At 40.1% G+C, this 10,642-nt stretch overlaps 2 protein-coding genes across 4 annotated transcripts in view; one reads left to right on the top strand and one right to left on the bottom strand.

Moving 5' to 3' along the window:
* Positions 1 to 5,388, bottom strand: part of cpdp (CPD photolyase) — a 7,201-nt gene extending 1,813 nt beyond the window's left edge. The window contains exons 1-6 of one of the 2 annotated variants that reach the window (XM_062428767.1): positions 5,262 to 5,388; positions 4,192 to 4,529; positions 3,936 to 4,084; positions 2,748 to 2,930; positions 2,374 to 2,532; positions 1,065 to 1,263 (exon numbers count right to left, since the gene is read on the bottom strand). In XM_062428767.1, the coding sequence (XP_062284751.1) occupies positions 1,065 to 1,263; positions 2,374 to 2,532; positions 2,748 to 2,930; positions 3,936 to 4,084; positions 4,192 to 4,453 (952 nt within the window). In that variant the 5' untranslated portion in view covers positions 4,454 to 4,529; positions 5,262 to 5,388. Of the gene's footprint in view, positions 1 to 1,064; positions 1,264 to 2,373; positions 2,533 to 2,747; positions 2,931 to 3,935; positions 4,085 to 4,191; positions 4,530 to 4,663; positions 4,883 to 5,261 lie in introns of those variants that run through there. The other variant, XM_062428766.1, reaches the window with a different exon arrangement.
* LOC133990447 (UAP56-interacting factor-like) lies at positions 4,929 to 9,835 on the top strand. Of its 2 annotated transcripts, none has more exons than XM_062428769.1 (9): positions 4,929 to 5,107; positions 5,265 to 5,405; positions 5,489 to 5,649; positions 7,796 to 7,944; positions 8,267 to 8,339; positions 8,460 to 8,515; positions 8,733 to 8,807; positions 8,945 to 9,071; positions 9,181 to 9,835. In XM_062428769.1, exons 1-9 carry the CDS (start codon positions 5,035 to 5,037, stop codon positions 9,280 to 9,282), a joined length of 957 nt encoding a protein of 318 aa, XP_062284753.1. In that variant the 5' UTR covers positions 4,929 to 5,034; the 3' UTR covers positions 9,283 to 9,835. The 2 variants fall into 2 exon arrangements, with proteins under 2 accessions (XP_062284753.1, XP_062284752.1); XM_062428768.1 differs by having other exon boundaries at positions 5,265 to 5,421; positions 5,502 to 5,649.
* Positions 9,836 to 10,642: the final 807 nt, after the last annotated feature.

Raw genomic sequence — 10,642 nt, 5'->3', positions numbered from 1 at the left:
GATTGGACAGGACTTATGAAAATAACATTAAATTCACCTTAAAAATAACAGCAAGTTAAAGTTTTAAGTCCCTCAGAGGAATGTGCATCTAAGGATGTTAAATATCCTCATAGACCTCATAAATGAAAAGGCATGTGGATTCCTTCAGGATGTCAGTTCATAAAACTACCAGTGAGAGAGTGATAGCTGTCTCGAGTAATGAACTTAATGGTACTGTTGTAAATGGTTTAAGGGTAGATTAGATATTAGATTAGATTATATTCAATTAAGATTATTATTATCCTAGAGGTAAACTGGTTTGCCTTATGTGCAAATTGCCACTGACAACTGGTTCGTAATAATCAAAATATTGCCAATGCACATGCATTCATTAGTGGCTCAATCACCATTGTGTTACCTTATTCGGTGACAGATAGTGATTTATGCAAATGAAAATCTTCAGTGATGTTCAAGATTGCTACTTAAAAAGGTCAATCTGTTATCCCACGTATTATAATAGAAATCTAATAGATACAAAGCAGCATCATGAGTATGGTTGAGTAGGAACATCAAAACTATTGTGAAATGTGTACATGATGCCTTTTTTTCATTTGGAACAGTCTAAGGATGTTAAATGTATCATAAAAATTTCCTCAAAAGCAGACAGTAACCTGGACATGGTCTGGTTTTCAGTAGACCTGATCGTATGTAAAACGTATCATCAGCATAGAATGATGACTTGTATAAAAAGAGTAAATAACAGGGGGCCTAATGTTGATCACTAAGGGACACCTGGGTTGGGTTAAAAACACAGTTTTTTAACCCAACAGCAACAACAGTCTGAACCCATAAAAGCCTAATGGAAAGCAGCTTATACAAAGTATGTTGCTTTTATATTAAGCGTGCCAAACATAAGCACAGTTTTAAGAGTTTAGATCGTAAGTACGGAAGAAAGTGAAAGGAAATGTGAGAAAGAGGTAATAAAAGAATATGTTTCTAAGAGCTGCAGAATGGTACAAAACTACATTTTTTTCAGCAATGATTTATGTAAAATTCTACTTTTTTTTTTTTTTTTTAATACTGACCAAAGCGGATCCAGGGTGAGAGCTGGCTGAGGGCGGGAGCGTTTGGATCGTTGCGTTGGGTGTCGAACACTTTGAGCCGTACATCAATGAAGGACTCCAACATGGCCATCCCTGCCTTGGTTCCTGGCTTAGCCCACTCCGGCTCTCCTACTGTTCTGTCAACCTGCAGGGAGGCCAGGGTTTCAACCCAGTCTACTGGCTGTGAGGTGAAGATGAGGAGAGAGAAGAGAAAATCTCAGCAGGGGTCACAACTCACAGTGATGATCTCAAATATACATACTGGAGTTGAAGGAAGAAAGAAAAAGACTGAGCCTTTCAACTAGCTCACATAATCTGGAGGCTAAAACCAGTGTACGGCACATCAATCACTCCTCTGCGATGAAAGCACACAACCCTCAGCTTTAATAGCTGGAGCTGGGGTGATATTTAGACAGCCTGCTGTTTATACTCACTTGTCAATAGATATGGTTATGACAAAATGTGAACATGTCATGTCATGTCATGATTATCCTGGTCAAAAAAACTGTGATTAACAATAGTATCCCAATAATCAACAAACTATTCTTAAAACTATTAAAAAATGGCATTAAAACACTTTGGCTTACATTTAGCTTAGAAACAAAAACAAATTACATCATAGGACACATATCTTTATTTTGGGTGAACATCCTTTTTAGTGAAAAAGGATAGATTCAGACTCTCGCCAATACCCAGCACGTAATAACAAAGAGAGAAAAAAATCTATTAATAAAAATAATCTAGCTATCAACGTGATAAGCAAGCATACACATTGGAGCATTCAGCCATGGTGACGAATGACTGGAAAGATGCAGGCTCCCCCTTGTGGCAAATGGCAATTCAAAATAAATCAGGATATCACTTATGTCTGTATAAATTAGTGGGCTAGACAGCTTTTTCAAGGCATTTGTGAGGATATTTATGATCATCTTGATAATGGGAAATTCACCACGATTAAAATATCTTGTGTTTTTGTCCCAAAATAAGATAAAAGCTTATATCCTCCCATCCCTAGGTGTCAATAAATTATTTGAGAGGAGGTGGCTGATGGCTGATATTAAGTGCTTTATTGCAGCAGTCTGACTTTCGATTCCTCCCCATCAATGATCCCACTGACAGCTCCCTTTTCTATGTATTGATCTTAGAAAACACTTATTTCACATGCTTTCTAGAAACAAATATTAATGAGACAAACCATTATTTTGTTGCCTTGGATGATTATTTGTCCTATAAAGCATATTTATAATCAAAGCAGTCTGAATATGACAATCACTGTTACTGCAGCACTTACTTTGGCTGTTATTGTAGCTGTGTAGGGGTGTTTCTCTACTGGGGGGAAATCAGTGAGGAACTCTGGCAAAAGCTTGGTAATTTTTCCCCTGATCGTTCTTGCAGAATATTCAAGTTTAGGAGATGCTACCCAGCAGGGAACAATATTGTGGGCATCAACCTATGAAAGGAAATTAGATGTTAAAACTCATATGACATAACAAATAGCGAGTGCACATCTAGACACAGATAAAGGCAAGAGGCTTTAAATAAGAACTGCATCGTTTTTCATGTTCAGTTCATTGTGAAAATGATTAGGACAACAAATGACCAGGAAAAGACAGGAGGACTTTGAAACAGAGATATCCAATAGACTAGAGAGATCAGAGATTTTACCTGTATGAGAGGGATGTCATTTGGAAGCTTCTTTTTCAAGTCCTCCAACCACTGTAGTGGCTCTCTGAGAGGGGAGAAGTCTGTCACCACCGCCCCCAGGCTGTGGTCAGACACAAAGCCAGGCAGTATCTCCCCTGCCGAACCGTGCAGCAGATGGAACTGGATGTCTAAGCGTTTACATTTCTGTTTGGCAGGGCAGAATGACAACGCTTAGTCTCAAAGACTTGACTATGGGTTCAACTATATGCATCACAAACCCCTGAGGAAAGTGCTCAGGTTACTGGATGTCATTGTATGCAGGCTGTTTGAATGGTATTTGAATCCACATACATACACTTACACATGTAATGGTTTTCTTATTCTGACTATTCTAATGATTGATTTTCTATTATCTTACACCTTGTTTAACTAGCGCTGCAATTATTTTAGTATCTATTAATAGATATAAAACTTCAGAAACCCATGAAAAAGCTGAGCCCAATTCTCCAGAACCCAAGGTAACATCTTCAAATTGCTTGGTTTGACTGACAATTAGTATAAAACTCAAGGATATTTCATTTTCAATGATTTAATAAAAACAATTGATCCTCACATTTGAGAGGCTGGAACTAGAGTTTTTAGCATTGTTGCTACAGACTTCAATGAATAGTAGACAGAACAAATCTTACCAGAGTAACATGACATTAATTAAGTTTAGAACATATTCATTTAATGATTGAAGTGTCTAGTGTTATTATTTGCTTGTTTTCTATAGTACAATATTAGAGATACACCAATCTGACTTCCCAACACTGATATCTGGGCTTTGGGTAACGGCTGATACCAACTACTGATCTGATACCAGTGTTTAATTAGTTAGCTGTATGCCTCAATGTATAGAAGAGACTGGGATTTTAAAAATTCTTTTAACGTTTAAAACAACGTCAGACTTGACTGAAACATAGCTTTCCTAACTTTGTAAAACAAACTGTAACACATAGATATATATTTCATGAGTTATCATTAAATAAAATAATGATTTATAATATCCAATATCAGTACGGTACATCTCCAGATAATGTAATTGCACATATATTACAATAATAATCACAGCTTTTTCAGCAATGAAATGAACATGGACTAATTAAAACATCTTTTCTGCACTACTCGAATGTATTGCTGTAATCAGGGCATTCAAAAAGTCTGTACCTTTGCAACTTCTTCCAGACCTTTCAGCATGAAGCTGTAGTGTCTGAGGGTGGACACCTCTGACTCTGGAACAACAAGACAGACACAGACATGCAGAGGAAGGTTCTCCTTTATAGCAAGCCGCTGGGCATGGATCAATGCCCAATTATCTGTAACAGAGAGGTAAAACACACACATAAAGCATATTAAACATTGAGATCATGTAGGCTGAAATGGCTTCTGTATGCCATATTTACAGCTTGTTTCGGGGGTTTACCTTGTACTCTGTGGTCTCTTAACATCCAGTACAAAACACCGTCTGAACCTTGTTTTATCTTCTGGGTGTCAGATAGAAAACGGAGGCGCTTTTTGTTTAATTTCATGTCCCTTTTCTCGCTCCTCTGCTGATTCACAAGTTCCTGTAGCCAACCCGCAGCTCTCTGCTTCTTCTTCTCCTCCTTCGTGGAAACCAACTTCTGCTGCTTGGCACTGGGTCGACTAGCAGCAGCAGATGTTGCCTTGCGTTTTTTGTCAGACATGCTGGCTTCACTGGTGAATGAGTTGGTCAAGCAGGAGGAAACTGAGCCGGGTCTTTTTCTACTGTGGATAACGAGCCTGGGAGCACATTAAAAAAAGGTGTGGAAATTAAAATGCATCAAAGAAACACAGTTTTCATGTTAAAGAAAACTGGCTAACAACAAGACGACGACAGAGAATCTCCTCATTCATACAAACTTCGAATCACTTACCTCCTAAAAATGCAGTGCAGCATAAAAGGTGCAAACACTAAAAGTCACGTAAAGTAAAGCTGTCTGAACTTGACTGTCAACATGAATTTGACGCAAACTGAGAGAAACGGCAACAAAACTGTCGTCTTCCCTCCTTACACAACCGAGCACGCTGGTGTGAATGTTTTGTAACTGTTATTGTCGGCTTGAACTACATTTCCCACAATGCAATTGTGACGTCTTCACAAGGCACGCACGGCGCAGTTTACGTTAGGGGGAGGTTTGCTCACTGTTGTAGCTTCAGAGGAGACGAGCAGTTAGCAAGCAACCGACTATTGTTGTATTTCGTTTTGCTCTCGGTGTTGCCTGTTGGGGTTTTCTTTTTAAACAGTATGAACACAGGTGATTTTACAGCAGGTCGGGGGAGAAAACCAGCGGTGCCCGACAAAGTGGACATGTCACTAGGTAAGGTCCTCGACATGATACACGTTTGAAATAGAGTAGCTACTAAGGTTAGCTATCGTAAATGCTGGGTAACTTATTTATACACTGTTACTCAGCTGGATCATTTGAGGGTTCAGGCGCCCTTGTTTGTAATTAATCGTGTGATAACTCTCACCAGATGACATCATTCGGTTGAACAAAAAAGAGCAACAGTTGAAAAGAAAACAGGCTACCACGAACCGCCGACCTGTCAAGAAGAAAGGCCTGTTAACCCAGGGGAAGGGAGTCTCGCCCAGGACCGGTGGACCTGTCCAAAGAGGTGTGCACCAACCCTTGTGTTGTTTTATTTTTTTCTGTCGACACAACTCTGTGCGTATGTAATGCTAATATTATCTTTAACAGGAGGTGGTGTGAGAGGAGGACCATCTAAATTAAGAAACAGAAGGTTCCCTCCTCTTCCGGGTCGACGGCGGGGTCAGGGGGTTATCACTGGGCTGGCAGCCAGGAGGCCAGCTGCCCTGCTCAAACGGGTCGGCTCACTCAACAGAGCAGCATTCAACCAGGTACTTGAGGACATACTGCAGTGCACAGCAAGCCAGGATCTGATATTATCCTCTGGCATTCGCTTAGACCACTAGCAGCACAGATATTGATTGCCCAGAATATATAGGAGTCATGGCTGTATAGTGTATACCCTTTGAAACATCAGACTGTGTCCAGGGTCAGTCTGTGTTAGTGCCCTCTGCTATATTTTAGATTGAGACACTTGTTTCCTAACAAAGTGTTTAAATTGTATAACTAGCTCGCATAGGCTCATAAACATACGATGCACACTCACATTTACACTAAATCCACTGCCAAATATAATAAATAACACCATGGTAAAGATGGAAGTTGGTGATTATTTTGTTTTTACAGCTTAGTTCCATCCCTTAGTGAAAAAACTACACAGGAGAGGGGTTCTCCCGTTCATCGTCGTGTTGCGCTGACCAGTTTGTTCAAAACACATTGGTTACTATGCAGCTGTGATTTGGGGCTTTGCTGTAAACATGCCGGGCTTGAGCTCCAGTACCCCACACCCAGTGCCACCATATGTGGTTTAAAAAAAACACTTTGGCACCCTAGGCAACCACCTATGTGGCCTGTGCTGCTGGCCACCCCTGACTGTGTGTCTGTGATGGTTTAAGATGTATGAACAAGCAAGTACAATATTGAAATCCAACAAACAAAATATATTGAAATCCAACATGGAGTATACATTAAATGGTTAGAATATCTCTTATGTCCAGCTGATGAATTCAGACACTGATACAGCTTTACATACATCTTTCTAAAGGAACGTTGGAGTACACTGTGCAGCCATAAAACAATGTTCTGACTCCAGCAAGTAGAGTAAGTCCTTTTCTCCAGGTGAAATGAACAGTCAATCAATCAATCCTTCTTTATTTATATTATGCCAAATCACAACAAAAGTCATCTCAAGGCAATTTACACATAAAGCAGGTCTAGACCGTACTCTTTAATTTAATTTAAAGAGACCCAACATTCCCACATGAGCAAGCACTTGGCGACTGTCAAGGAAAAACTCCCTTTTAACGGGAAGAAACCTCAGGCAGAACCAGGCTGGAAGTGGGCGGCCATCTGCCTTGGCCGGTTGGGGTAGAGAGTATAAAACAGTATACTCTTACACAATATAAAACTCACCTGTTTTGAAGAAAACCAAAGTGAATCTTTGCAGTGCCGACATTGCATCTAAGCTTGATCCACTTCTGAAAGACCTTCTTTCTGCACTAGGTGACAAAGAAAGATTCAAAGAACCCACAGAGCTCAAATACTTATCTGCATCATTATTTGTTACAAAAGCCAGTCTTGCTTGCTTTGTCTACAATCAAGCACACTGTTCTCCTCTTGCTTTGATGACCTGGTTCTGCCTGACCTTTATCACACCCGGAGGCAGAATTTTCTCCGTATCCCATTGCTTGGCAACAAACATCAGCAGCCTTCTTCTGGTATACAGAAGTTTGTTATCTGCTCCTCCTGATGTCTTGTCCAAACTGCCCTTGAAAGTTTTCCATCGTGAACATGAAGTGGTCATTAGCTGTTTTATCTACTAAATATGAGGTTATGTCATTTAGTTTTATAGTCGTTATCAAAGTTATCTTTTAGATTTTCATTATTTCCCAAGTGGATACAGAAATACCAGTTCAATCCCTCACATTTGGTCAATCAGTCTGATTATACCATAGTAGGTTTGTATGTGTCTCTCAGTGAGCTAACCTGCCCTGAGTCCAAAGTTGATTACCTCAGTGAGCTGTTATCTTGTGTGTCCCATTACTTTCAAGTTTTTTAGTCTTGGTTTCACCATATTCACAGTTTTTCTTTCACCTTTCACAGGTGGGATTGTTCATTCATAATAAACATTCCTTTCTAAAAGTGGAAAGGTTTTCTCAATACAAGTTTTAATACTGATCCTTCATGATAAACCTAAACAAAACAAATCTAATTAAGTTTAAAAATTGAAGTTTTTAAAGAATGTGGATTTCTGTTTTTAACTAAACAACTTAACATTACCTCTTATCTAACTCAACTCTGAACAACCAGTGACTCTTCTTGTTGTGCATCAGTAGAAGCTGACAGGACGTAGTCACATTCAGTTTTTCCTTCGCCTGTATCCATATTAAAGATCGTCCACTGCACCTCCCTTTTCAGAAAACGAGACAGAAAACAATGCCGTTCATTCAGCGCACTGAGACCCAGTACAGAAAGCCAGAGGTCCAGAGGCGGCCGTACAGGCAGCCCGATTTACAGAGAGCCCAGAATGCAACAGCGGTCAAGAGACCATTTCAGCTTCGGCGACGGTGAGAATACCTCGGAACAACTTTTGTACTGTCTCACAGTGCACTTGTAACAATGTGTTTTCCCTCTCTGAAAGAATGCAGAATAGTTGAAGTGGTGAAATAACCATTGTTAGAGTATGAAAATGTATGGTTTGTGTTTAATTCTTGCAACAATTAAATTATTCCTCTTGTCGTTGGATATTTCTTTACATATAATTAGGACTTAAACAGTTAAAGCAATACCTTTGTGTTCAATAAGCTATTACATGCAATGTTCTGTGATTTAGTTACATTGATTACACAGCTGTTCTTCAATGCAGTTTTTTGTGTTGTGCTCATGCAGACCACTGCCGCCTGTCCAGCAGACTCAAAGGGAAGCGCGCCAGGCCACATTTCTTTTCCGCAGAGGACTCAAAGTACGAGATGTTCATACATTGACCTTGAGAGTCAATGCATGTTATCTACAGATTAAAACTGAAGGTGTTGAGGATTTCCTGCATTCATTCTCGTGTCTTGTCCTTGGCTCCACATTGCAGGTACAAGCACAGGTGCAGAAACCAATTCCTCATGCGCCTCCCGTCAGGACTCGCCAGTGAGTTTTCGTTGATCTCACAGTCTGTATTGGATTTAGATGTTTAAACTGTCGGACTCCTTGTGTCACTCACCGCTATATGTGATAGTGTAAGAAGAGTAAACTGCACAGCAGATATTAATCATTTGGAAGGGCAAGAAGATCATTGTTTGCCATTTTAGGGTCAGTATCTGTTGCGTTTGTGTGCTACCTTAAACCTTTTCTGTTTATCCACTAGGTGGCGTACATCAACAACCAACAATGGTATCTTGAGTGTTTCAATTGACAACCCCACAGCGAGGACCCAGCCTGAGTAAGTATAGCTTAGCACAAACCCTGCAGAATCCTTACATACCGCTTTAAGATATCATTTATTCATATTGATATTGATATAAAACACCACATTCAAGACACAGTAAAACTATGCCTGTTTCTGTGACTTTACCGTAGGCCTCCCACCGCTTGGACCCTGCATCCCCCGACTGCCAGCTCTGCTTCCGTCAAGGTGGAAACTGTGGAGAAGAAGATACCAAAAGGGGTGCCCCTCCAATTTGACATCAACAGTGTTGGGAAACCGGTAAGAGCACGCCACGTTTATTTCTGGCGGAATGCTCAACGATAAAACAAGGTTCAGCAACAGTTTCAGAGCTCAAAATCTGTGTGTTTTGTTTTTTTTCTCTCTACAGCAGACATCAATGACTTTGAACGAGCGATTCCGTATCCTAAAAGATCAGCGCACAGCCACAGCACAAACCAGCAAAGGCAGCCGATTCGTTACCGTGGGTTAGACGGCAAGAAAAGGAGTGACAAATAATAACTCTGATGCCCTTTTTTTGTCCTGCTCAGACCTGCACAGTGAACCCCACCTTTGTATGGATGGATGGTACGTGCTGACCCACTAATTGACTTTACTAACGGGAGAAAGAGAGAGAGGGAACAACAGTGGAAACAAACGAGTACAAAGTGCACAACTGTTCAACTGTGACAACTCAAGTGTGCAAGTGTCACCGGAAGAGTTTGTTTTAAATCAGTTTTACTCACTGTTCATATCATTGTACTCAGCTGTGTGTGTTGTGGAGGTCCAGTTCTGGGAAAGAGTCATTTTCTTCCCTTTGGATACAGAACTGTGAACACTATTTTGAAGACCGCTTGGAAGTATTTCTTTTCAGAGAGGATTGCTATGTATTTGCTAGGGAGGCATGTGTGTTCTCAGTACCTTTTTCCTGACATTTTTGAGAATTGTTTTGTAATGTTTCTTCAAATAAATGAGTTTCTCTTTTCAAAAATGTGTGTGTAGCTATTGCCATCTTCTCTTGTAATCAAACAGTGCCATCTAGCTGTGAGACATAGACCAGCCACCTCTATGTTAAACAGCAATCCAGTATCCAGAGTTAATTTACATTATTTGAAACTGCAAATTGTGTCCTGGTGTGGCTCTTGGCTTTATGAATGGGAACAGGAAATGATGCTTTATCAAGAGCACTTTGAACTTCCATAAGTTGGTTTCTTTTCCAGGTGGTCTCAGTTAAAAGTTTCAAATGTGCTTTGAACTGAAGTTGTGTTAATAAACCGGCTCCTGGCACTTTATCACAAAAGAAACAGACGCACTTTGGAATCTGAATATTGCTTTTATTTAAATACATTAAAATTTGCAATGTAACAAAACTATTGGCATATGAAATTCAAACACCATTTAAATGAACAAAACATGGCTCACTTCATTTTCTGTGACTAGTGTCAGTAACACTAGGTTATTTTTCTCTCTGCCGCCGCCGCCGCCGCCAACACTATGCTCATTGTTGTCCCCCTCCCTCCCCCACCCCCATTTACACTGTTCACAGACTATCTTACAATAAGAGTGCTGAATAAAAATGAGGTAAGAAAGTGGTTTGAAGATTACAGATCATGCAGAACATGCCAAACAGCAACAAAATATTTTGTGATGGAGGAAGTAACAACAAAACAAAACAAAACATGAGTGTGCATTTAAAAGTAAATCAATTTACACAGCTTTGCATCTTTGGTTACAAAGTAGGTTGAATGATTTCACAGCTTTCCCCCCCCCCCTGGCCCCCTCAGGAAAAACATTGGAGAAAAAAAAAATCATGAAGTAAGGAAGGGGGGTATGGCAATACTAAATTCGCTCTT

The sequence above is a fragment of the Scomber scombrus genome, chromosome 11, assembly GCF_963691925.1.
Source record: "Scomber scombrus chromosome 11, fScoSco1.1, whole genome shotgun sequence".
NCBI classification, from domain to species: domain Eukaryota; kingdom Metazoa; phylum Chordata; class Actinopteri; order Scombriformes; family Scombridae; genus Scomber; species Scomber scombrus.
The sequence above is the reverse complement of the archived record's forward strand: the minus strand, read 5'-3'. Positions and strand labels throughout refer to the sequence as shown.

Excerpts from the sequence above, each read along its gene's own strand:
- LOC133990447 (XM_062428768.1), top strand. The coding sequence starts at position 5,035 with ATGAACACAGGTGATTTTACAGCAGGTCGGGGGAGAAAACCAGCGGTG. Across the intron at positions 5,108-5,264 it reads CAAAGTGGACATGTCACTAG|ATGACATCATTCGGTTGAAC; the intron begins GTAAGGTCCTCG and ends AACTCTCACCAG. Across the intron at positions 9,072-9,180 it reads TCAACAGTGTTGGGAAACCG|CAGACATCAATGACTTTGAA; the intron begins GTAAGAGCACGC and ends TTCTCTCTACAG.